Source organism: Trachinotus anak, unplaced genomic scaffold, assembly GCF_046630095.1.
Source record: "Trachinotus anak isolate AG129_WGS33_773 ecotype Australia unplaced genomic scaffold, CSIRO_AGI_Tana_v1 ptg000011l, whole genome shotgun sequence".
Lineage (NCBI taxonomy): Eukaryota > Metazoa > Chordata > Actinopteri > Carangiformes > Carangidae > Trachinotus > Trachinotus anak.
The window spans coordinates 6,736,674-6,762,902 of NW_027273862.1; the positions used below are offsets into that span (position 1 = coordinate 6,736,674).

General features: G+C 42.1%; 1 protein-coding gene across 2 annotated transcripts in view; it reads right to left on the bottom strand.

Annotated features, from left to right (window-relative positions):
* Window positions 1-26,026, bottom strand: part of garre1 (granule associated Rac and RHOG effector 1) — a 33,235-nt gene extending 7,209 nt beyond the window's left edge. For both annotated transcript variants that reach the window (XM_071488466.1, XM_071488467.1), the window contains exons 1-8: window positions 25,971-26,026; window positions 12,701-14,178; window positions 4,152-4,364; window positions 3,240-3,380; window positions 2,937-3,032; window positions 2,641-2,802; window positions 2,215-2,373; window positions 474-571 (exon numbers count right to left, since the gene is read on the bottom strand). In XM_071488466.1, coding sequence (XP_071344567.1) covers window positions 474-571; window positions 2,215-2,373; window positions 2,641-2,802; window positions 2,937-3,032; window positions 3,240-3,380; window positions 4,152-4,364; window positions 12,701-13,204 — 1,373 coding nt within the window. In that variant the 5' untranslated portion in view covers window positions 13,205-14,178; window positions 25,971-26,026. The remainder of the gene's footprint in view (window positions 1-473; window positions 572-2,214; window positions 2,374-2,640; window positions 2,803-2,936; window positions 3,033-3,239; window positions 3,381-4,151; window positions 4,365-12,700; window positions 14,179-25,970) is intronic.
* Between the last annotated feature and the right edge of the window lie 203 nt (window positions 26,027-26,229).

The following is a 26,229-nucleotide window of genomic DNA, read 5'->3' on the forward strand; positions in this document are numbered from 1 at the left end:
GCAGCTATCAATGTCAATTAAATCCAGTATATTAACCAGACTCTCCTCAGTGTGTCGTGAACATAAGATCCTTAAAGTTTTATGTCCTGCTTGAGGGAAATCTTCAGCACACACCAAAACTATGACTCAACAACATGCTGTCATTTCATTCCCTACTGTCTCCCTTTCCTCCCACCTCTGACTAGGTACATTAGATTTACATATGTCAATTGTCTGTTCTCTCCTACAGATACATTCTGTTGTGTACAAAAAAACCATTGATCAGATACTGGTGCATGTAACTGTGCCTGGATAATGATCCATTTCCTGTTCCCATGTTCAAAATGTCTCATTAAGACTGATCTTTTTTTTCTATTTTTGACCAAGACATAAAAACAATGACATTTTTAACCCCAACTGCCGCTTGCTGGATGACTGTGTGTATAAAATCTTTAAAGTCTTGTAACAAAAATTAAGTTTCTTGACACACTCACCATGTAGAGGGAACTTGGACCACCACCTTGGAGCCCTCCAGAGTGATCTGGGGAGCATAGGCCTCCTTGTTCTCAATCTGAGCTGTATCAACAACCACCTGTTGGGACACAGACACACACTTGTATCATCATCTCCAGACAGAAAAGCTTCACACCTGTTTGTTTTTGTATTGTGTAAGTTTATAGCATACTGTATGCTGACTCATTTAGGGTGCACAAACATAGGTCCTTTATCTTTTTAACTAGTCATATTTAGCCCTTTTACCGGCCATAGTAACAAGAAAAAACCTTACCACTAGCTTTTCACTGGTGTCTGGCTTTAATTTCCCACCCAGTGAGCGTGACACAGTTCAAGGTGAGGAAACTGAACACATTCAATCAGCCAGTGACAACAAACAGGCTAAATTCCTGCCTGCTGCTCGTCATATATATTCGCAAGTTCTTTAAAAGTGGCCTTGGCTCCTCCAGACCCGCACAGCTAGGTCACAAAGAGGGAGGGAAGGTGGGAGGAGTCTATTTCCTGTATTGCAGGAAGTGCTCTATTGTTATTTAAAAACCAGGTGTATCCTCAGAAACCCCGGGTTACCCATGTGAGCAAGTCTCGCATACACACAAACAGTCCATCAACCATGTTGAAACACATATGAGAAGGTCACTGAGGGCAGGAAAGAGGAGGAACAGCAGCAAAATAGACAAAGTCGACCTTTTTGCTAGACTCGAAAAGTCATGACTAGTAGGAAAAAGGGAGTTGCCAGGAACAGAACAGATATGATGATTCTTACTGTGAGTGTTGTGCAAAAATGTAAAAGGATGTGTGAGTGTGTATGGTGCATGACGCTGAGTGTTCAAGTATCTATATGCAAGTGTTTTAAAACATGTGGGGAAGATACTGAGAATGTGTCTACTCGCACTGTAGGAACTATTTTGGGTTGAGTGGCGATGGGCTCAGATAAGGAACTAATGCAAAGCGCTCATCCATTATCCAGGGACTGATTTACAGTTAACATGGAGCCGGCACAGCTGGGTGGGAACACTACCTTGGTTTGACACACAAAACAGGGCAGGCCACACAGAGGAAATAAATACTGAAGTATAAACACAGTGGTGTTACTCTGAGGAGAGACCTGCTACTGACCCTCCCTCCCCGTGACCGACTCTTCTTTTTGTTTGCAGACCCGCCCAGACAAGCCCATCCTTCACCCACATGCAGCAGGAATGTTTCTTCCCCTTTGTGTCTCTCCAGTGTTTGTTTACACCTCTCAGCTGCCTCAAAGCAAGCAGACAGATCCCCTCATCTCAATTACAAATCTGACAGACAATGAGATGCAAGTTGCCAAACCCAGAGACACACAAAGGGAGAGGATTCAGTAACTTCAGCAGAAGTGTCAGTGAAGTACAACAGGCCTGTTCACGTCGGCATGCCTCCTCCTTTCCACTGCGCTGAAGTATTAACTACACTGTGATGATGGATGTTAACAAGACCAACATTTTTTCACAAAGTTAGACCTAAGTTAGTTAGACAATTAGTTCAGAAACATGAGCATCTATTCATATCCAACCAGGATAAATATGGTGCACTCTACTTAATCTAATTTACACTTCTTGAGGACATGCTAAATATTAGGACATTTCAGCTCATCTGGAGAATGTCCTATGATCAAAAGATCCCAGGTTTGATCCAATACTAGTTTTTAAGGAGATGCATACTGTAGCAACCCTGGTCTGTAACATCTCTACTCACCAGACCAGCCTGGGCAAACAACAGCTGGACAGCTGTCTTGCAGGCTCCTCTCCAACTGGATGGGCAGACATGGTTGAGGACCTCTGTGACGGGAGAGTCGTCCCTGGGGGTCACTCCGTTCTGGCCCATCACCTCCTTAATGAGCTGCAGCATCGTGTGCTGCAGAGACAAAACACGGTGGCCCATCAACAGTCTGCCATCAGGTCTGCTGATGACAGACACTAAAACATCCGACTGGAAACTTCACTAGCCCACACATCTGTTGAGGTTATCACAATACAATACATACAATTTCTAAGAGGTTTTTTCTTAAACTAGTGACCCAGAGAAAGTTGATGACACAATAATGAAACAGCAGGGCAGCTTGAACTTTTCTGGAGAATAATGAGAAGCATGACGCTGGACTGGGGGGGTCAGGGACTGTACCGTTTTCAGTTTGAGGTTTTCAGCCGCTGACTCGTTGAAAGACACTCCTTTGAGGAAATGTGAGCCAATCTGCACAGGGATGGTGGGCAGCTCACACTGGATGGGCTGGGAGGTGGTCTGCATCCGCCCTGCCTGCTGGGCCTCCGCCTCACTGCAGCAGCCCTACACACACACACACACACACACACACACACACACACACACACACACACAAGCATGTAAATGTATACAAAACAGCACAAAACACGAAAACCATGATGAGACACACTGCAATGGAAGAATAACAGTAACCTCACCTGTAATGCTGCCTCCACAGCCTTGGGGTTCAGATGAAAGCCAGCCTTCAGTGCATACTCACTATGGCCCAGACTCTCTAGTGCTGCTTTATAGGCCTGGAGATAAGGAGAGAGCATCACCTGCTATCAGTCCAACTTTGCTTTAATGACCAAGAACAATGGGTTTTTATGTTAATGCCTCCTCTCATACTGCAAGTTCATCAGTACATCCATTGTATTATTCCATTAAAATTGCCATGCTTTCCAAGAAGAAATTACAAGCCACTGGAAAAACAGTGAGTGTGTTTCCCTGCCCTACTGCACCTGTAAAGCATTGTCAATCTTCATGTTGAGTTCCTTCAGCTGATGCTCAGGGATGGTGGTGTTGTTGGAACAGAAGAGCTGCTGAACCTGGATGCCTGCCAGGCAGCCGTCCCGGCCCCTCTCTCTCAGCCGCGCTGTGGCCTGGGGGCACAGCAGCACACAACAGAGTACTGGGTCAGAATGACAGCAAGAGCATCTACACCACAACAGCACAATCTCATAGAGAGCAAGTGATACTTGAGAATCAGTGGACTGTACTGCAAAAAAAAAAAAAAAAAGATTGTTTATAAGTACATACAGAAAAAAAATCAAATAAAGGGTGCTGTTAAAAATGAAAATGCTGCTAACATTTCAGGAAACAATTAAAGTTATGACAAAATAGATGCTATGCACTAGGAAATAAAACTTTTTAGATAATTAAAAAAAAAAACAAAAAAAAAAAACAACATTTGTGGCTTCTGAGTCCTGGCCACCTCCCTCTGTCTAAACAACCCCCCCAGCACATTCTACCAGGATCTATCCAGGCCCAGTCCCCTCCAGGGTGAACTAACACCCTGCATGCCAGAGCTTAACAGATCAGTCAACCCACTATTCTGCTCTCTGCCTCACTGTACACAACAAAGCTTAAAATGGGCCAGAGGGACTGATCAGCCTGAGGATTAGTTAGGTCCTCTTACAAAATGGCTTCCTCTACAAGGGTTGGGGTTTAGAGGGGCACAGAACATAGCAATGTAGGTTTACAGACAAACTGCCCAAAAAAGGATTGGAAATAGGAAATTGAGGCTAGATATCATAAACAGCTGGCATTTCTCGGGAATGTGCAACAAGTCGGCTTTTCACCTCACACAGACAGACCCCATATTTCCAAGGCCCAGACCAGGAAGAGTCCTGAGGCGCCCTGTGACTGCATACCTCAGCTGCACCTTTCCATGAGCGGGAGGCTTCCTCCAGCTCTGTCAGGGGCCCAAGGTCGGAGCTCTGGGAGCGGGCATTGGCGCAGCGCTCCTGAGCCTGGGCAAGAGCCTCCGCCAGACAGGACTGAGCCACAGGTTGGACCTTCTGCAAAGCCTGTGATAGAAACTGGAAGTGGACCTGCATCACTGTGAGGAAGCACCGACCCAGTACCTGGACAGACACAGCAGACACAACTGTTACAACATCAGTCATTCTGAAGAACATTCATCATTAACATGCAGTCAGTCACAATACGTCAGTCGGGATATTTGAGATACCAAACAATATGGATACCTTCAGGCAACGAAACTAACATGTATGTCCACATACCTCAGTGACTGGTTAACACTGAATAACTAACATCTTGTGCTACTTAACAAAACAAATGCTGTTTTCTAATAGAACAGGACATCAAAATAAGGACTGGCTACCTAACAAATGAGTTATCCTTAGCTCTGACATTTCCTACATTTCTAAGACTGTTGAACCAAAATGATCCAGGATACAAGAAACTGAAAAAAAAAAGCTAACTACAAAAGTTGTAGTTATTGTGATACGTGATAGATGACGATTAAACAATCTGGTTTAACCAACAGACCAAAACAAACAACTCCTTTAGACAGCATTTGTCCAGCTTGTTTCCCCTCTTGTTTCTCCACAGTAAATACCATAATAGGAACGTCACCTCTGAAGTCCACACAACATCTTTCAAAATAAAACAAAATGCCTGGGCAGATTTCTGCTAACTAAACATGCATGCTTATGTCTGCATATGTGGTAAACTTGTGTCACTTGTGTGACTTGTGTGACATGTGAGACCAATGAGTACAATATGTGTTTGTATTTGCGAAGTGAAAGACAGACGGAGACATATTGGACTGAATATGTATGTTGCTGTCACAGAGAGAGAGAGAGATAGAGAGGTCGAGTTTGTCTATCTATACTGAAAGACTGGAAAATTTTAGCGAGTATGGCAATATTTAAAATCATGCTATACATCTATAGATTTCTGTTTATTATTCCTGGCATTGTTTGTACATTTTGTTTTAGTCACAGTCTAATGTAAGAAAATGGTATGAATTTGTGGTTGAAAGGTGTTCAAAAAGGTCTTCACATCATTGCCTGGGTCATAGTTTTCAGATTGACACGCAGCGTTCCACATCTACTGAGTGTGGGTGTTTGTTTGGTGAGAGAATAGTTCAGGCTTAGAAGCTGCTTGTTGTCCAGTTAGCAAAATAAGGGAAACAGGACACCACAGGGTCCACCATGGTCACAGGGTTTTCTTTTTCAGGTACCTGCTGAAAATATCTCAAGGGGGAGGCCGAGTTGTAAAGACAGAAATATGCTGCTGCTTTCTGATTGCAGGACAGGAACAACAGGGCACAGCTCCTTTCATTCTTCAACGTCATACCTCGTGGAAACAAAAACTTAACTGTACAAATGGCTGAAGACATAAAACCTCCAAGGTGAAAGTTTCACTGGTTTCATAACAACTACAAAAAAAGAACAATCCATTGTCCTCTTCGGAGGGTTTGAGCCATGACTTTGGGATTTTCATTGGCACTTCTTTGTTAGTGGACAAACTGTGAGCAGTTGAACAATTATTCATACTGGATATCAGGTATAACACAGCAAACTACCTGATGCTGGACCGTCACAGTGGCCTAGTGGTTAAGACACATAGTGTATTTATAGTGTAAACATCCCCAGTTTGATTCTGGCTGGAGATAATTGTTGCACTGTTGTCACCCTACTCTCTCACCTCATTTCCTGTCACCTCTCTACTGTCCACTGTCAAAGAAAAGGTAAGATGTCCAAAACAATACATGACAACACAACGTAGAAAATTCCCTATTGATATCCCAAATAAAAAGATTTAAAATGCTATCTGAAAAGCAAATTGTTGTGTGTGGTCTGCTTTACATGGTGTACGTGTTGACATTTCCTTTTGTTAAATGGTCATTGTATTACCACAAATATTGATCCCGAACATTGGGAAAAAGAAGAGAGAAGACCATTAAACACCATAACCTTTAGCCACAAACTGGTGCATTATTGTTCTATAATGGGAAACTTTGCTGTGTTATTAGTACATCTCAGTACATCTGCTGTTAGGTAAAGATGATGTGAGATGAACAGGGAGAAACAGTCTCAAAGACGTTACTGACTGTGATCACTGTCTACTGTACATGTCCAATGTGATTATACTAATAAACATGTCTGCTGAGTCACTGTGCCCAGCGCATAAATAAAAGCTATACTGTAGAAGTGAATTCATGACAGAACTATGAGGTTGTTTTTCTCTTCCCGAACACAGCCGGGCTGAGAGCCGGTCCCATTGCTCCACAGGTCACAGGATTGATACCAAGTGTCTTTGTCCCTGTCAACATGATAACATACAAAAAACATGCTTGCTCCTGTGCCATGAGTACACCTGTGTCTTTAAAAAAACACTTCTTTTATAATGGTGTGCAAAGTGAAAAATGAAAGCAACATATAAGATGAAAAAAAAGAGCCTCACTGACTGAATCACTGGAGGTTAAAGTATCATGTGATTTTTTTTATTTCATCAGTTCCTTATAATGCTACTAAAATAAGATGTTTTTGTGTGTGAATTGGAAACAAACAAGACTAAGGGTCTACAGCCAGACTAGCGTCTCTGTGAGGCTGTACTTTCGTAGACACAGTGGAGCTTTGAGCTGAATACTTAGAGGTTAACACAAAGTACAGCGGAAACTGATGGGAATACCATTAGTTTTACAGGTATTTAGTCATGAACCAAATATCAGACAAAGCAACTTTGATAGGAATATAGCCCTAGATGAAAAGTGAGGCAATCAAGGTTTGTTCAATTCATCCTCTGGGGACTGTAATTTGCCTTTACCACAGCAGACTATCCAAAAGTTTACAAGATAGTTAAATAAAAAAACAAAAATGTCAACCTGTTAGTGGCCCTGGAGGAAAAGTCAGGGGATCACCAAAGTCAGTAGGACACATTGTGTGGGAGCTGTCAATATCCGCACAACATTTGGTGCCAATCCATAAAATAGATGCTGAGATATTCCTCAGATCAAATAAAAAGTATGACCTGCTTGTGGTGCTAGATTAAAAATCAGATGATCAAAACACTTATTAGAATTTATGCTACTGGGACCTTGAATGTTTATAGCAAAGTCCATGGCAATGCATCAAATAGTTGAAGATATTTCACTCTGAACTTCATGGTGGGACCAGGAAAAAGAGGATCACCAAAGTCAGTAGGATTGATCCTTTGGAGAGAGGTTGAATATTCCGAAATCAAGAATAGAAAGATTCTGAGCTGGCTACAAAAAGCATTTGCAAGCTGTGATATCTGCCAAAGACGACAGTTCAGATTTAGTAGGTTTTCCAAACTTTTGCATGTGCCACAGTTAATTTTTTTTTTTCAAGTTCATGAAATTAAAAGTTATCCGCATTAACATTTGAAGAAAGGCTTATTTTCACGTGTGTTTGTTGCACAGATTTCATTAACTACTTTTCCCTTTTGCAACCAACTATATACTGCCTATTCCTCTGCCTACTCTGAGACATTTGATAAACACAGGCTCAGATCCAATGTGCACAAGATGAAAAATTCCTGCTCCTGCTGTTGATGTTAAGCAACTTATCACATCTCAATCAGTCAACAGGGATTTAGTGTCTACATAAAACAGACAAATGATAGATAACAGAAGACACATACAGCCTGATAGCGAAGCTTGGAAGTAAATAATGCAAATTGATAATCACCATATGAAGTGCATCCTAATGAAGACAACCAAATAGCACGGACATAAGCTGACAATGAGATCAAATACTACTCCAAGTGTTACGAATTCATCTACAATAAACAAGTGAAGAAAAATGAGGACATGGCTACAACACAAGATAATGGATACCACATGCGATTGGCTGTGCAGTATCCCACACAGTCATGGAAAATATGAGAAATAAGAGTGCAGCAGAGCCAAGCCAACGGTGGGCCCCTCTCAGGCCCAAACAAGGAGAAGCATGAATCAATCAACATTTATATTTCGATTTTCTGAGAACACCTGCAGTATCAGTGCACTGAATCTAAGGGAGTAATGTTTCTGAGATTTAGACCACTACTAACGGGAGGGAGTGTGAGGTTCAGAGAGAAAAAAAACTATCCTATCTTTCTTGGTTAGTGTCAATCTTTGTCTTTTTTTCTGGGCTTTTCCTTTTACAGTCATTATAGGAAGGTCATTCCTGACCTGACCCCTGAATTTCTGCAGACTGATCACTCACACATGCTGCTCTTATGCCAGTTCCACTGTGGCACACTAAATTTCATTCTACTTATGAGCCCACCAGCTCAAAGAGAGTGTGTAAAAATTTTGAAATTAAATCTCTGTTTAGTTAGTGCTAATAGAAAGAACATACCGAACTGAACAGTTCAGTTTTTTAAGTATTTTAATTCTTATATTGTTATCGTCCAGGTTTGCTAGCTTGCAGTCTTCTTCATGTGCCTTTGCGGGCACGCTGAAGCATTTCTTGGCACGTTACTGCCTACAACTGTCAATCAGTAGAGAAGAATGAAATGATTGGTAGGAATGTGTATAACAATGTCAACAAGTTTGAGCACGAGATAAAAAAAAACACTGCTTCTAGTGGTCAAATACTACTCAGTGTACTTTTAAACTTGAGTGCCTGTCTTGGTCTTTACTGAAAACAGGAGCATACCCAGAAATGTTGTTACATCAGCCTGTGAGTTGCAGTTTTATTTAAAGTTATACCAACTATCACTAATCACTACAGTCATACTTAACACAACTACTCCAACTAATGTTGCTTTGTACTCTTGATACAGACATTTTTGTGCTCCTTTCTGCTGAATGTCATCTTGGCTGCCATAAAAATGTTCCTTTTGTTGTCAGCAGCAGAGGCAGAAACCTCCCAAGTTAAAATCCAGCTCATTAACCATGTTGCATGTTGTCTATGTCAAATTCAAAATACCAGCCTCTACTCATGAGGACTTTTCACATTTTTCCTCACTAATTCTGTGTCTCTCCACAGTACACAAGCCCAAACAGCCCATGAAATTGTGTGATTAGATAAAGCCCTCATACGATATGGCCACATTTCCCCAAGAAACCAGAACCTGTATAAAAAAAGAGGCCAAGAGTGTTTTTAACAGCTGAAGACCAAGGGGTTGCTTTTCCAATGTGTTTCCAGTGTGCCCTGGGCTTTTCTGGGCAGGCTTATTCAGTTGTCTGACTAGAGCAGCCGTGAAGGTCTCTCTGGTTGTGGGGACCTTTCTGTCTGCCTTTGGTCTTCACTCCGTAGTTTAAACTCACAAGCTCGGCAAACAGCCTCTAAATAAACCGTGACATTTTCATGCATATTTGGCAATGGAGTCACTCTGAGCAGCCAGGGAGCTGGGCGCTGATTTGGAAAAAAGAAGCGGTTTGTTTTGCAGCCTGCACTGACCTGAACTTTTTAGGGGCTCTTAGTTTAAAAAAAAAAAAAAAAAAAGGAGTGAGCAAGAAGGAGGAGACATGAGCAAAGGGAAAAAAGGGGGAAAGCTTCACATACCACAACTCCCCAAACTCAGAAATGCATTTGGTGCTTTTTGAAGACCTCATAACACATCCAGCTGCCAAACAGCATTCCTCAACTCATGCAGACAAAAGAAATCCCTTTTACAGTCACAAATACATCACATCGTAGGAGACAGGGTGAATTAGCAGCAATTATCACGAACTAGGTCTAAACAAGTTTAAGCTGTGTGTGCACAGAGCTTTCCTCTACTAAAATTAAACATGGTAGATAGCAGCTCAGATAATTTAATCAAAAGCAGTGTTCCGCTTCACTGAACGCCATCCTCGGCCATAGATGAGTCATCGCTAAAGCACACAGGCTGCTGCAGATTAAATTAACTACAGGTGCACGTGAACACCATTTTGATCACTTAATCTCCATCAGCTTTAACCAATACAACTCAGTTTTTATTGCTGCTACACTTCCTCTGTCCAGCACTTATTTTAAAGTATTTTGGACGCACACATCACTAAACTGAATAGCTTAACTAAAAGTGCTCATACTGCCAAGTAAGACAGGGCAAAACAGTTGTTATTGGACAAAACAGCCACACAGTCCACTTTGGTCTCATGACACTGTACTTTTAGCTCTGCCCGACAACTGTAAAAAAAAAAAACAAAACAAACAAACAAAAAAAAACCCTTCTTCCCTACTTTTACCATTTGCTGTGACCATATTATTCGTACTGTGCTCTTTAAACCCAGTATTTTTTCTTCACGTGTAACTAGTACTCTACCATCATAATATTATTGTGTACACGCAGTGTTTTCTCCGAGGCTATTGTAAAGTATTAGTGTGTTTCCTTCTCTGCTTTAACAAATGTACCCTTTATGCCCAGGGCCAGACAGCAAATGTGTTTGCCAAGCCATGTGGTCTAAACTTTCACAGACTTGGGCTTCCTCTAATATTCATCTGTGCGTATCCAAGACCACAGAGAGTCAGATTTACCGACTGCGGTGCAAAAGTGTTTCCTGTTTTGGGCTCAGCCACATCCACTGAGGTCCTGCAGTCCCTCCAGTGTCTTGGCTGCAGCCATGTACTCACTCCCTGCTACATACCAAACTATTATTTCAACATTGATGACCAATTATTTTTGCCCTATGTTGCAGTGTTTGCCCCTTTACAAGGCCACCTGTGGCTCAGGGCTACAACTGTGTCAAGGATGCCAGGGAATCAGGTATGATATGAAATGTGAAGTCTTAAATGGAGACGTAACAGCTGTGGAGATGTCATTTGAAAACATGAGTCAAACCAGTGAGTCAGAATGCCAGCAAGCACACACGAGGTGAAATGGTGGTTCAGATTTTAAACCTGAGGAAAAGATGCTATTAAGACGTGTAAATTGTAATGATAACTTTGTTTATCAGTCACTGTGGTTGTATAGTGGCCTATGTTATTTTGTGTACTATCCATGAAGCATCAGTTTGTTGTTTGTCTTAACATCTTTCTCTACACACTTCAAATACATTTACTTTTTTTTAAATCTTTGCTTTTTGATATATTTCTCCTTTTAAAGGTTATTACTAAATTAAAATTCCACTAACTATTACACTGTGATTACACTCAATTATTTGTAAGTTTCTATCTGCCTCCACAAGACAACAGTTGAGGACATCTTCTCCTAATCGGTGGGATGGCGGTGGAGAGTTTCACAGGGCGCTCCAGAGACTCACAACTATACATTAAATGCAGGATAAATAAGCAGATGTGGTAATTGTGAGGAAATATGGGCTTCATGCTGGTGGCTGCTTAGGTGTGGGCACAGCTGAAAGTACAGCAACATGATGCTGAGTAGACACCACATGAGACTATATATTAGGGCAGCACAATTACAGCAAAACTGACAATTGGAATTACTCTGATAAATATAATCAGTGAGATTCTCCATCATAATTATCATTCATGATTATTACCTCTCAGAACACAAGCACCTGTTGAATCCTTGTCCAGATGTTAATCTGGGTTTAAAATGGATCTGAAAAAGTCTAGATTTAGTAAAAAAGGGTGGACAGGGGTTTCTATAGCAACTATGGGATTAGTACATTGTGATTACTGGTGACGTCTTGTTCTCTAAGCCACAAGGTCTTCTCTCATGTTCTCTTTTCCCCTTTCCTCTGAGCAAATATATTTATACAAGATGTGACAAAGTACAGATTCCAGACCCTTCTCATATGAACAGTGACAATCACGTGTTAACCTGCCTGGAAATAATGTACAGACACAGGCCTGTGTATATCCCTCTGTGACTTTTAAGGAAAACTAGACGTATCTTGATTAATCAGGTGTGACAAAAGACAAATGGACAAAAACAACAGTGTAAAGGGGAGTGAGTCACACAGAAGGAATTTGAGACAGAGGGAGAAAATGATTCCCACCTCACAGCAGAGCCTTTAAATTACTGCATCCAGTCTCCAAATCCTCTATTTAATTCACTTAAAAAACACCTCAGCTCCAGTGTTTCACATTTTACACATCAGCAAAATCAGCGCAGCGGAAAGATGGTGTGGTATTCAGAATGACAAAAGATGACTTTTCTTCTCACATCCCCAGTGTTTTTCACACCTCACTCTAAGATCCTGACACCAGCTTAAAACTGGGTGTGAGGATCCTATTTGAGCCAGGAAGCTCTGATTCATGGAGGTGGCCTTCTCACAGAGAGCAGCTAACCATCTTAGCATCACTGCTAGAAGACGAGTCATGGGTAAATGAATATGATAAAGTATGTGGTGCCATAGAGCTTCAGGCTGTGAGCTTAACTAATTCTTTCCAGGGGAACAAACAGTAGGCTTAAATGTCAATAATTTTTTTGTTTAGTGGCAAACATGAGACAGGTAATTTACTTAAGTCAACACGATATGACATACTGTATAAACTGACTCCACAAGTGTTAATAGTGAGATGGTGTGTGATTCTGTGTGAGCACCTACCTCAACATCCTGCAGGCTGAAGTCGTTCTGGTCTTTGAAGTTTGCAGCCCCGGCGCTCAGTTCCATCAGCATCTTGGCGATCTCAGGCTTTATTGCTGCAGTCAGCCTGCTGGCCGCCTCCATGACGTGTTCCTGCACGTCCTTCAGTTGCATAGCTGCTTTGGAATAATGAGAGTTCCTGAACACACTGCTGAACAGGTCTGTGAGAAAGGCGCTGGCCCGGCAGAACACGTTGAGGGCATCCAAATACTTAGAGATGCCTTGCTGGATGTCGGCAACCGCAGTGGTGGTAGCAGAGGGAGGTGGGTGGCAGCTGCCAGGCATGCCCACCCCAGTGCCCATGGGCGAAGAGGCCGAGCAAGAGGACGCCAGGGAGGCGCTCAGGGTCCGGCTCAGCTCAGGCATCTGGTACTGCTGGTGCTGTTGCACTTTCTGCTTGGACCCGCCGAGCAAAAAGCGACGCTTGTAGTCCATTTTACTTTCCTGGGCACTACAACAATACATAAGTGGTGCAACAGCACCGGAAGCTCCTGTTTTTAGTTTGTTTGTCCCCACAAAGTGCTCCTGTCCTCTTTACAAAAACACCAAACCCAACGATCCTGAAACCGTTCAAGTTACGTGAAAAGACAGCCTAAAGATTCCACCTGCCAGAGGCTCATGTCAGTGTGCCTGGTGAGAGGCAGCACAGAAGAGGGTGAGGTCGAAGGGCGATCAAAAAGACTGGCAGGCTGAGTGAAAGTCTTACATGCAGCCCTGCTGCAGATACGTCAGGCCCAGCTTAAAAAACAGCACAGACACGCCTCCAGATTCTCTGTTTTCAGCTTCAAAAAATGTATCATAATAGGGGACGAAAAGTCAAAAATGCTCCTTAATTTCAAATAAGTACTACAGACAAGTTTTAAAGCGCATTAACTTTCCGTCACAATGGGGGAAAAATCCTTCTTCATACAGTATATAGAGTAAATACACATATGTATGTACATATATAAACCTACACCAGCCTGCACTAATAAAAATAGAAAATGCTTTTAAAACCTGAAAGCAAATATGAAAAATGAATCCAAGGAAACTGAGACACTGGTCAACAGCACAGGGGGAAAACAATAGTAATAAAAAAAAAGAAAAAAGGAAAAAAAAAAAACAAGTGAGTAAATGCTGGAATCAGAGGATGTGGCTTCAGCTTTGCTTGTGCACTGGCTGATAGAGGAGCAGTGGGCGGCGAAGGGCAGACAGATCCAGTCCGTCTCAGATCCTCTTCACAAAGCAGGACTCTGCAGGCAGTGAGCGAGTGACCAGCTGATAGCTCTGTCTGCCTGTCTGAAGTCTCCAGCAGCTTCCTGGTCTCACCCCTGTCTGCTGGCTGAGGTAGATATTACTCACTGCGGAAACGAGTATGCTTCCAGATCTCACTGTTCTCCGCGGATGCAGATTAGAGCGACAAAAGCACAAAAGTATCTGTAAGGCCTCTAGGTCATTTCCTAAGGGAGGAAAGGGCATAGACACAAAAATGAGGGTTAACATCATGTCAAAGAGGAAGGATGAGCTTCGTTTCAAATGTTTTACTGTGAAACCACAAAATAAACCAGACTGTCCTTTGCTTCTCAAAACATCAGATATACTGCTACTTGATTTGCAGCAGTTTAAACAATTATTGGGAAATACTGATACTGTATGGAAGGTTTTTTATCTCAGTTTTAGTAGAGTGATAGGTACACAAATATAGATTGTCAAGTCTGGCAATAATTAATATTGCCACCTCATATGCTGGTTACACTGAAAGCAGAAGTAAGATAAAGCTGAAACACGAGTTCATAGTCGCAAATTTCACAACGTAATAATCTGATAATGTGCATCGTGGATCCGCCTCAGTCTTGTTTCTAAGAAACGAGATGCAGATTTGTCATTTCTGTGATAATTATTTCACCACTTGAGAACACGAGGCCTGAACAGGGTTCAAGTCAACACATTTAAGATGAGTGTCGTCAAACTGATACTTAATATCGACCAGAAATGGCATTAAGCTTCCCCTCGATGCAGTGTGCCATGTTGCAATTATTCATAAATATCATAAATCAAATAATGAGAATGATAATAATAATAATAATTATTAGTTACACAGTTGCAAATCATTAAGTATGAAAAATGGATGAAAAGGTAAATAAATAAAATATCAGTAGTTTTGAGATGTATCAACTTCTTGGCCTCAGTGTCAATTCAACCCTCCCATCGCTATGAGTAGCTGGTCCCCTCCCGAATGACCTGAAAACCTGGAAACTCTGGGCACAGTACAACTGACATGACTGTTTGTGTAGCAGCAGAACTCTGCCTTCTACTTGTAAGATGTTGCACCCCAACCTCTTCTGGAGGAACCATTTTTAAAGGTTATGTACAAGTTACGAATCTTGTATAAAACACATCTTCTTTTATGCTACTCAACTTGTTTGGAGGTGTTCTATCTCTGTGTTGGACTTAATATCACTAAAGGATGGAAGTGTTCTTCTGTTTACCACTTGACATCCTGCATTTCACTCTAAAAATCTAATTTATAGACCCTTGTAGTCACTATGTATTAGATGGTTTTCTTGATTCTGTTTCCCCGAGGAAGAAAAACTATTTCAACAACATTTAGGACATTTATAAAGTAACTGTATAAAAAGGAGAAACTTCTTGGTAACTGATACGTAACACAGACTTTATTACAGCATCATTCCACATCAAGTTATTATACTTACAATGTTTTCAACTACTACCACAATTTTTAACATCCATAATGTATCAACTGTTGTTGAGACAAATTAAAAAAAAGCGTTATTTTCCTGCTCTGATTGGAAGAGGATGATTTCAGCCACATTTCTCTGAACTCGTGGTAATATTACTTTACAGTTTGGTAAAGAGCTGCGGTTTAAAGTTGTGCATTTCTAGACGATTACTAACACCATACCTCACAGAGAGTGTCTCTGAAAAGAATCTCTGGCAGTGTGTGGTTTAGCAGAACACAGCTGCAGAGAGAAATTCCTGCAAGAAGCCATTGTTGGAGGACACTGCAGAGTCTGTTGAGCTACACATAGTAGGAGTCACAATACTCTCATTCAGTACCCAAGCATTATGTGATTTGTCCTTCTCCCTTTGGCCTTTTCATATGATTATGAATATAATATTTTACATTGTCATCATCACAGGGAATTTGGCCTCACGCCTCTTAATAAAATGAACAGTAATCGAACTGAAAGACTGCCAAAGGTCAGCCTGTGACTCCCTGCAGATTTCAGAGGGACACGCGTAAAACACAGGTGGTGACATTTATGACAACGAAAAAAAAACACAATACTGAACACGACATGCAACTGGCTAAAAAGCAACATACCACAAAAAACATCCGTCACTACAAAGCTGAGAGGAACGTGAAATAAAAACTGTCTGAAATTTGCTCGTCTTCTTTTTATTTTGAGAATCTTACAATCTAACATGTGAAAAAAGGGTTCATAGTAACTAATTTATCAGAGGTCAAAACATTTTGGGAGGAAAAGCGAATGTAATATTCTGATGTTGTGTTATGCTGTGGGTGAGTAAGTGTGACTTTCAAAGAAAACAGTCCATCACTGAACCTGTTGGTTTTGCTATATAGAGGGGTAGCAGGCACCGAGGTTGATACAGACACACGCTGGTGATGATATTGCCTTCAATGGGACACCAAACATCAACATGACAGACTAATCTGTTAGATACACAGCTCCCTACACAGCAGGGCTATCACTCTGTGGAACATTCAGACTATGTTATCTAGTAACGCCATGCTGAAAGCTTCTGTGTTGTGGGATGAGTCAGGAAAAGCAACTTGTGGGAGAAAAAACACTGTAACCAACTAGATAACAGCATCCAGTCTGCTGTCACCATACACTAAGCAGCTGTGTCGCAGCCTCACATGCGTAGCTTCCATTACACACAGCCGGCAACATTCTCCTGACCTTCAAACCCTACTTCCTTTCACAAACAGAGGGGTACGCCCAGCAAAAAAAAAAAAAAAAAAAAAATCAGCCCATCCTCATCTGTCCTGGGTCATTGAGTGGAGAGAGAGAGCCGAGGGAAAATAGTGACCTCCTCATCAAGGGACAACAGAGACATGCCTCCCAATTTTAACCCTTATATTACAGGGGAGTTGTTAATATTTAAGTTATTATTGAAAGAAGTTGCCCTGAGGGGTACAGAGACATGCATACACACTTGCACTCGGGCTACTGGGAATTTATTTTACTCATGGGTTCTAAAACAAATGTTCTTGCAGTTTCATTTGTTAATTTCTTCCATCTCAAGCTTTCCTTGGCTATGAGAGGATTCTGTATCTATTGTATCTACTACAGATGCACTGATACATTGGATTAGTATCGACACAGATCTTTGATAAGTGACCAGGTAACAGCCATGGTCAAACAGAGCCACAGTTTCTTTGACAAAGTATAAAATTTCACTACCAGTTAGTTTCATTCAGTCACACCAGGCAGCTCTGATTCATCCCCTTCTGTTTTCCTATGAAAGGAAGTACCCACGGACTAAATCTGCTACCAAACTCATAGCTGTACTCCTTCCTCAACAGAATATCACGCACTTATCTACATGTGCCCAGTCTGCACCGTCACTTCTCAGCCTTTTGACCACAATCAGACATTACAAATACAGTACATTGCCAGCTCCTTAAGGGATCAAGTTTAAGTATTTAGTTAAGCTTTTGTCAGGTGAACAGAACCTGCAAACTGTCTACTTGTTACTGAGTTTGTTTGAGAGCTACTGCTAACTAGTCCAACAGTACAGCTCTCTAAATCCCAGAGATTATAGCCATGGCGAGAACCTGCCAGGTGGCCCACAATGCCTGCAAGATGACACAGTTAAAAGCTTCTGTGAGGTAAACAGGAAACCTGAGCTTAGCTAGCCTGGGGTTATCCACTGTAGTTCTCACACTTTCACACTATTGGGCTAAATAACAGGGAGGAGTACAGAAGTACAGTGTGTTCACCAAAGTGTTTAGAGAAGGCTAAACAGGTCAGTGAGACCACAGCTGGGAACTACAGCAGCCAACTTTGATTCAATTTACACTTTTCATATAATAATCAGTTTGTTTGTTGTGGTGGCAGAAAATCACTTTGGGATGTCCGTATTATTACCAGCCACAACAACATGGCTGGTACTGTTTCCACCTTGTGACTCTGTGTGTTTGTCATCATGGCACAAAATGTGGTCCTGGAGACACCTACTACAGCAGGAACTACCACAGAGGCGGTTCTGAGGACTTTGGCAGGTGTGTGTGTCTGTGTGTCTCGGTCTCGCTGTCTGTGGACAGATTTTGTCACAATATATAAGATGCAGTCATGAAAACTTACCCATGTAATAATGTAGTCATAATGTAGTAATGACCACAGTGCACTCATGGGTTGGGACATCACCGCTGGTGTGATCCTATCACAAGATGTTTGTATCAAGTTTTTTTTTGTTTGTTTGTTTTTAATCACTATTTAAATAATAATTTATTTAATTGTATATTCTAAGATTTCTTTGAAACACTAATGTAACAGAAGATCTGCTCACAGCTGGAGAGAATTAAAACTAACTGTGTGGACAGTGGTGAGACAGCTTTAGGAAGGTGGTCTGGAAAACCAAAAGTTAAATGTTGAAACTATGAAAAACATTTTGCTTTTGGTTGTGTTCCACAGTCACAGTTTAACAACCACTGAAGCACTGATAGTGAAAACAAGCCAAATTTAATTAATTAACAGTTACAGTTAATTAACTGTAAAAACATCCAACTATGAAACCTTGTAAACAGTTTGGTGTAAGTATGTAGTATGAGCATGTACTGAGACATGGCATGTGGCTTTAACTAGCTCTGTGGCTTTTGATTTTTCTAAGGGTGAAAACCTTGCATTGGTTTGGTGTAGTTTATGGTTCCACTCTCTTTACAGTGCATAACAAAAGTAGGAACTGATTAAATTCAGTGAGTCACAGTCCATTCAGCCTGAACAACAAAGCCAGACTTTTTTAGAGAAATCTGTGGGCTACTTCCCTTGTTACATGGTTGTTTCAGGCAGATATATTTTTCTATGTAACATTATTAGAGTGTTAGTGGTTTACATTTCCTTCCTGGCCATAAAACTCCATAAGCAGAGGTTATCCCAAGAGAAGCAGACATGGTATCAATATTAATGAGGCCTGTCGGCTTCTCGGGGTAGCTCTACCGGCTGCCAGCCCCCTGTTGCAGGGCACACTGTATTAGAGATTGCACCCAAACAAACACATGTGATAGGAGAGTCCCTCCGGATGCACTGGAGATGTGCCAGCCCACTTTAATGTCCTTCCTCCAGCAGGGGCAGCTCAGGGCTAATGTTAGCTCTACTTCCCCACTCACCGTACATGTCAGCTACTCCGCTTCAACAGGAAGGGGGTTTAGGTTTCCTGGAGCAAGCTCCCTGTCGCCAGTAACAAAAATGTCAAGCCAGGTGTGCCACTGGGTATGTGTGTGCAGTAACTCACAATACCAAGTATGATTTATCTGTCTGTGCAAACCTCAGGATCAACAGCTGCAGCTCTCGACAGACAACTAGGAAGGTTTTTTTTGTTTGTTTTTGTTTTTTACAGTAGTAGCCTTCTAGTAACAAGCAGGTGAGATATCGACCAGAAATGGCAATGTCATATTATTTTGTTTTTCCAATAACATCAAGATTAAATATAAATATCCCAAAAATTAATTCTGAATCCCCTTTTTTTCCCTTAAGTAAATGTACATACACCTTCTCCTCAACCAACTGCTTTGCATTCATACTGTGATACATATTCACACCTGGAACCGGGCCCAGTACATCTGCACCCTTAACTGGCCACTGAGCATCTCCACTCAAGCATACCAGTACCACAGCTCTAAGGCACATCCACACCAGTTGTTGAGAAGTAGTTGCCTTTTATTTTATTCATTATCCCCAGCCAACCGGCAAACCCTCCGGTCACAAGCCCATATCTGTAACCTTAAGGATACTGCCAGTATTAGTTCCAAAGGCAGTTACTTTTGGATCAGCCGCCATATTTGCGTGGCTGTCACATCACAGCTAGGTAGCTTAATAGCTGTGGATGGGACAGCTGTTACCCATGCTGACAGCTCCTTATCCATCTGCCACTGTGAAGCAAACACAGGCCCTCTGACGCTTCAGCCACAGGCCTGACATTAGCTCTCTCATGAAGTCTATTTCAGCCTCCATGGGCAAAACAGCTGCCCTACAGTCCACACCGCACTGTTTTTAGACACTCCAAAAGGTTCAGCTCAAAGAAAAAAAATGTTCTCCCCTACATCTGTTGCCAATGAAGCAAAGGAATGCATTTCCCCAGAACCCTCTTAATGTTGGTTCAAACGAGCGCAAAAAAGCAGGTCAGGAAAACCAGCCACACGCTGCAAAACATCTCCTCAAAATATCATGTCATTGTGCAAAGCACATATGTGATATGTATTTTTCTAATTGAGTTTTGGAGAGCAAGATTGTGACTGTGAATTTGGTAGGAGAAGCTTCACTGAAGACATTCCACAGAGCAGATAGGCCACAGTGAAGTCCGACAATCAGCAGACAGGTCGAGGGGGTCAGTCCAAATGACAGGACAAGTGCCGTGAGCAACTGTGTGACAGGAGCTGAGCCAGGCTCCTCTTGCCCACAGAACACAAGGAGAGTATTGTGGCAGGCCCTGGTCTCCTCATACCACCACACAGAAAAAAACCTCTCACACATGCAGCTGCATTACTTTGTGAGAGGGAGAAAAAAATAAAGACAGTGGCTGTGATTTAATATTAACTTCAAGAATAGATTTTCTGACATTGATACAGTGTTTCTCCGGGAATTATTTTGTAGGCAGCTGCAGCTTTTGGAGCTTTGAGGGTAATGTTTGTTTTTTTATTTTATTGGTTTTTATTTTTGTTCTGGGGGTTTAAAAATAAAAATGCATTTACTTTGATACTCATTTATCATAAAAAGCTGTTCATATACACTTTTCTGTGAAATCGTAGCCAATTTTGCAAGATTGTATTTTTTTTTGGTAGATTCTGCACTTTCTAAAGCAGTAGTGAAACTTTTTCTGCCGCTGAAGCAAATCACTGTTAAGTAAGTTAGGACAAAACCTAATACTCCTATCAGTCAAGAGGCTGATACAGTTAGTGAACAGGCTGGATCATATTAGGCTAACCTGTACTGTCACAACGGACAGTGTAAGTAGCTTATAGCTCCAATAAAAATAGCAGACAGGCCACTCCAACAAAGGACATACTTGAGGGCCCCACAGGTCTGTCTCGCATATGCAAACACCCATTTCAACATGTGCCTTTGCCTTAATCAAGCAATACATTCCAGCACCCTAACTGTGAATTTACTGATTAATACAAGACATCATAAGAATCAAGATGACACTGAATTCCTGAACAGACACAGAAATTAATAAAAAAAAAAAAAAAAAAAGTCCCATCTGATTTGATCTAATCAGAGCCTTTGCACAACACGTGCATGTCTTTCAGCATTCAACTGTAAGCAAATAGAATTAGCTCCGATACCCTCTCCAGAATAGCAGTGAACAACAGTGCGTGTGTTCAGTGTGCCCAACCAGTGTGTTTCAACAAGTGAGAGCAGTGATGAAAGGCTCTGACGTCAGTTCCATTCATGAAAGGCTGGTGGCAACCTGTGGAGATGAAAATGCTTCAGTCAGCCTATATTGAGCCGGCTATATACTGAGGTTGCAGGTTGTGCTGCATGCCAGCCACCAGGGTGCTGTATTTTTAGCCAGGACAAAAGTAAGATCTATTCTTCCACTTTAGGCACAATGAGGCAGGATATGGATGTGCCATAAAAGTCAGAAATTCAGGCTTGGTCACACTAACAGCAGAACTATTTCTGTACGATCTACATCAAAAAGTGTAATAACCTCTGGAAAGTATGAGTCACAGAAACCAGCAGCCTTTTGCACGGAAAAGAAAGAAAAGTCTCCTTTAGCAGTGGTGTCTTTAAGAGGCTAAGTGTACAATACACTGACCAGCTGGATATAGCAGGGCGGTGGAAGAATAGACCCCAGCAAGTAGTGAAGTGCCCTTGAACAACAGATAAAATCTCTATTAGCTCCACTACTTGCTATTTGATAGCTGAACCTGACTTCTGACCTGCTCATGGAAAAGCACAAGAAAAATATTTCCTGCAGGGATTAATAAAGATAAGTTTCACGTTACACGAGAGTTTCATCTTCCACTTGATTCGTGTTTTATTTGATCATCTCTAGTGCACAAGCGGTCATGCATCTCACTGGGAACATTTGACTGAGGGGCAAATAGCTGACCACAAATGAAGACTAAACTGGTTTCCCAGGAGACAAGGGTGAGATTTCCCATGCCACAAGTCCTCTCCCCCTTCGCTGTAAACCCGCTAGCTGCTTCCCTCTGGATGAGGACTGGCATCTTATTCAGTTCCGTCGAGAAAACAGCCAACATTTAATTCAGGTAATAAGCTCTGCTAACCAAGCAGCAGGCGAAAGAGCAGCAGACTAGATGTGGAGCTGAAACATCTCCTGTTGGAGAAAACACAGACCCCCACCTCTCGCCACACACCAGTGCAAATAGTGCTGTTAGTTTTGTGCATCCAAATGAAAATCCTGTCACACAATACAAACTCAAAACACACAAAGCTGCATCTCTCTGAGGCATGGGCCACCAAACACGTTCATTATCTAAAATCATCCTCTGCCTGTAACTCATAGGCCAGAGATGGACAGTGAAGCCTAACTATCACAGAGCAATATTATTCTTATTTTTAATGGACAGTATCTGGGTGTAATATATATATATATATATATATATATATATATATATATATATATATATATATATATATATAGCTGACTTTATTCAATATGTTTCATCCAGTTCTCCTCCCCTTTTCATCAATAGCTTTTTTAAACATTTACTGGATTGTAACAGCCTATACTGTTTGTGGGATGTAACCATCAGTATACAGTAAAGTACTTTGAAAAACAGTGTAGCTCCATTCCATAGACCTTAGAGTCTCTAGGTTTGTTTCATTAAAGTATCAAGTATTTCTGATATTATAACTTACACACTGACTTCTTTTTTATGCCAATGAGAAAAATGAGTTTAAAACACACACACACACCATTTGATTGAAGGTACTTTATTGAGTTATTACCAAGCTGTATGTATGAGCCTTGCTGTAAAATTGTGTGTGGCACCAAAGCATCCCTGATACACTGATGTAATTATAACCAAGCCAAAGCTAACTAAGACTATCCCCATAGGGTGGTGTGCGCTACAGACTTACTGTAACATTTAGATTCCTTCCTGTAACACCTGTTGTTCCTATGATATCATCTGGAGGAAGAGAGCTTTGTCAGAATCTCAAACTTCGGAGATAACGTGGCTCATCGTCACAAACACATTTTAAAAAGAACAAAATGCAAAAACCCAATTTCTCTGCCTGGCCCAGTTTGAGAGTATAAAGTAAAAATCAATACACAAAATGTTAGAATTCCCCGGTTCTAATAATACCATGGCCTGGGTTAGCTCATCCCTTCCCCCAGGAGTGACGACTGTGTAACACTCATCTGAATAATCTAAGACTGTGCAGCAAGATAAACACTAGAAAGCTCCTTTGTTGAGGGAAATATCATCCAAGTCTGTGGAGACAGTGCCAGTACCACACAGGCCTGTAATCCACCCGAGGCGAGAGCAAACAGTAATCTTGTGACTGTAGGTCAACTTCCTCACACATGCATCCGGATTCAATGTTAGACTAAGGAAAAGTGTGGCTCCTGCTCCTATCACGTGTTGACAAATACTGACGGCAAAAAGAAAGAAAGAAAAACAACTGGAGCCTAAGAACTAGTCCACCAACTGTGATGACCATTCAGGCACAGAGGTGAATAAGCTGGTGTAGAGAATGAGACAGAGGCAGGAATTTTGCCGAGCACTGCACGTACTTCCATAGTGACACAGCTGTGGCAGATGTCAACACACAGGTTTAGGGCTGTTTCAATGAAAGCTATACAATTCACCAACAGGAAGGCAATGACCTTAACGGGAATGCCTATTTCTATGTCTGCAAAAAACCCACTTGAGTCAGATTTGAACATCAGACAAAACTGGACTGGGCCCCATTCAACATTGCCAACATACAAACTGTTCTAAAACTGAAAACTACACAAACGTCCATCTATATCATGCAAGTTTAAAACGTCTTAACTTTTTACTGTCATATTTCTCAACATTCTTAACAACACTTTGCTTCATAAGGCAATGAAAAAAAATGTATCTCTTCCACTATAGTTGATTAAATGAAGAATTAAGGTCAACAAGGCCACTAGCAACATCTGATTTTCCTATTCTGTTTATAAAAAGCATTTTTGACGGTGAAATGTGGATGATGGAAGCTGACTTTCAGATTCCACCTGCAAGCAGATCAGCTGTTTGTGACAAACATTGCAGCCCTGGATAATTAAACTACTGTGCAGACGGCCTCAATCACTGACCGTGATAGTGAGCAATCTCCTTGTTCTATATGATCAAATCCTATGGAGGAAATAAATGGTCGCTTCTGCTGTAATTTCTGAGACCAAAACAGGAAACACATTCCATAAGATGTCAAAAGACAGATCCCTGGCTGGGCTGTAGATGCCTACACCCCTCCAGAGAAGTAGGGCAACGTTATTTATTAATGCAATTCCAGATATCTGTCTGTACTGTAGAAACTATATAAAGCCACGTTGCCAACATCGCTGCGAGATGTGTATGTTACAGTGTGCGGTTCTTCACAACCAATCAATAGATATTGATGACAGAAAACAGTTCCTAGATTCTGGTGCAGGAGCCAAGCATTCAGCCTTCATACCTGTACTGTTTTTCTGGGTAGCATGCATAGGATGGCACTGTCACAACACCTCTGTGGCAGTTTATGTGCGTCTCTAGACGTTACCAAAGACAGCACAGCTGCTCTCTCGGCTAGAGATGCAACATCGAAACGTTGTTAGCTACTTAATATTGCAACTTCAATGAGGCAGAAAATTCAGCAGTGGGTTAGTTGTGTATTTGCCAGGGGGATTATATTAAAATCCGATCACTATTTAGCAGGAAGGTGTAACAGAATCCCCGCAAGCGCAGTTCGCCGGTTTCATCGACACTCTCTGGGATGACATGGCCCAAGTCATGGGAACATTATGTCGCAGCTATTAATACGGCCTTTTCGATGCCCTGAATGCAGTGTCGCCGGAAAGGCTCCCGCGGCGTCAGTGCAACGATACGTCAAACGCCAGAAAAGCGAGCGACACGACAACGCCACGGCTCACACCGGCGGCAGATCCCGGTACCCCGGTCCGCTGACACTCGCCCACCGGCCACACACAGCCACACACTCGGTTGTTAGCTAGCAAAGCTAGTGCACTTTCCCGGTAGCCTCCCAACGCTGTCAGCCTGCCCACAGCCGTGAGTTGCACTGCCACATGAGCAGCGAGTCCCGTCTTTGTCGCCCGTTTGTCTAACGCGAACCTGCGCTCCGCTTCTTGAGCGGCGGCGGTTAGCGACCGCCGGGCAGGACTTCAACCCCAGACCGCCCGGGTCCGTTATCGGACATGCAGGCAAGCCCGGTCGCGGCTGACGCTAAAACCCATTAGCCTGCCCCTCCGTCTGACGATGCCGCGGCTGTCCGCTGTCAAGACACGGGTCAAATCTGAAGCGTCGCCCGCTGATACGAGCCGGTGACAGCGAAAACAGAAATCACCGATACCGCCAACTGCACTCTCTCCGCTAGCCGAGATGGATACGCTTCATCGCCAGACATCAAATTGGGTCTGTATACCGAAATATTAGCGTATAGTTGCACAAAAATGTAACACGCATTTGCAGCCCTCTCTGAAGACATTTGACCAAGTGTCTATAGGGGTCTAAGGTTTCAGTTATGAGGGGAAAATTGTAATAACCACGTCAGAGTGAGGCACGTCCGATAATGGACGCATACCTGTTTCATCGGTCCTAGGCAGGCTAGCTACATAGCTGAGAGAGCTAACGTTAGCTGCCCAGCTAGCTCTCTGCGACACGATTGTAAGCGCTGGCAGAAAGCACCAGCTAATGTTAGCGGCCCAGTGGTTCTCCAACACGGGCCAAGAACAGTCAGCGCCACCGTAACCAAGAGGAAACCGAACAGCTTCAGTAAAACGCAACAAAATCTTTAGTATACGTTAAGGTAATCATCGCATCGCTCACCAGCTTTAGGCATCCACCCTCTTGACAGCGAATCCCCTGTCTGTGTGACGACCGTCAAGAGCGCCGCAGTTAAGACGAACACTTCCGGTGCAATTTTCACAATAAAACCCACACAGAGGCATATCTTACATCTATAAAGAGCGGTTTTTTACTAAAAACTAAAATCATTATGCTCATTTAGGTTTTAAAGCTGGTCTTAAATAACATGACTCCATATATCAATTTTGTTTTATATCAATAATTACCTGTTGTATAGGTC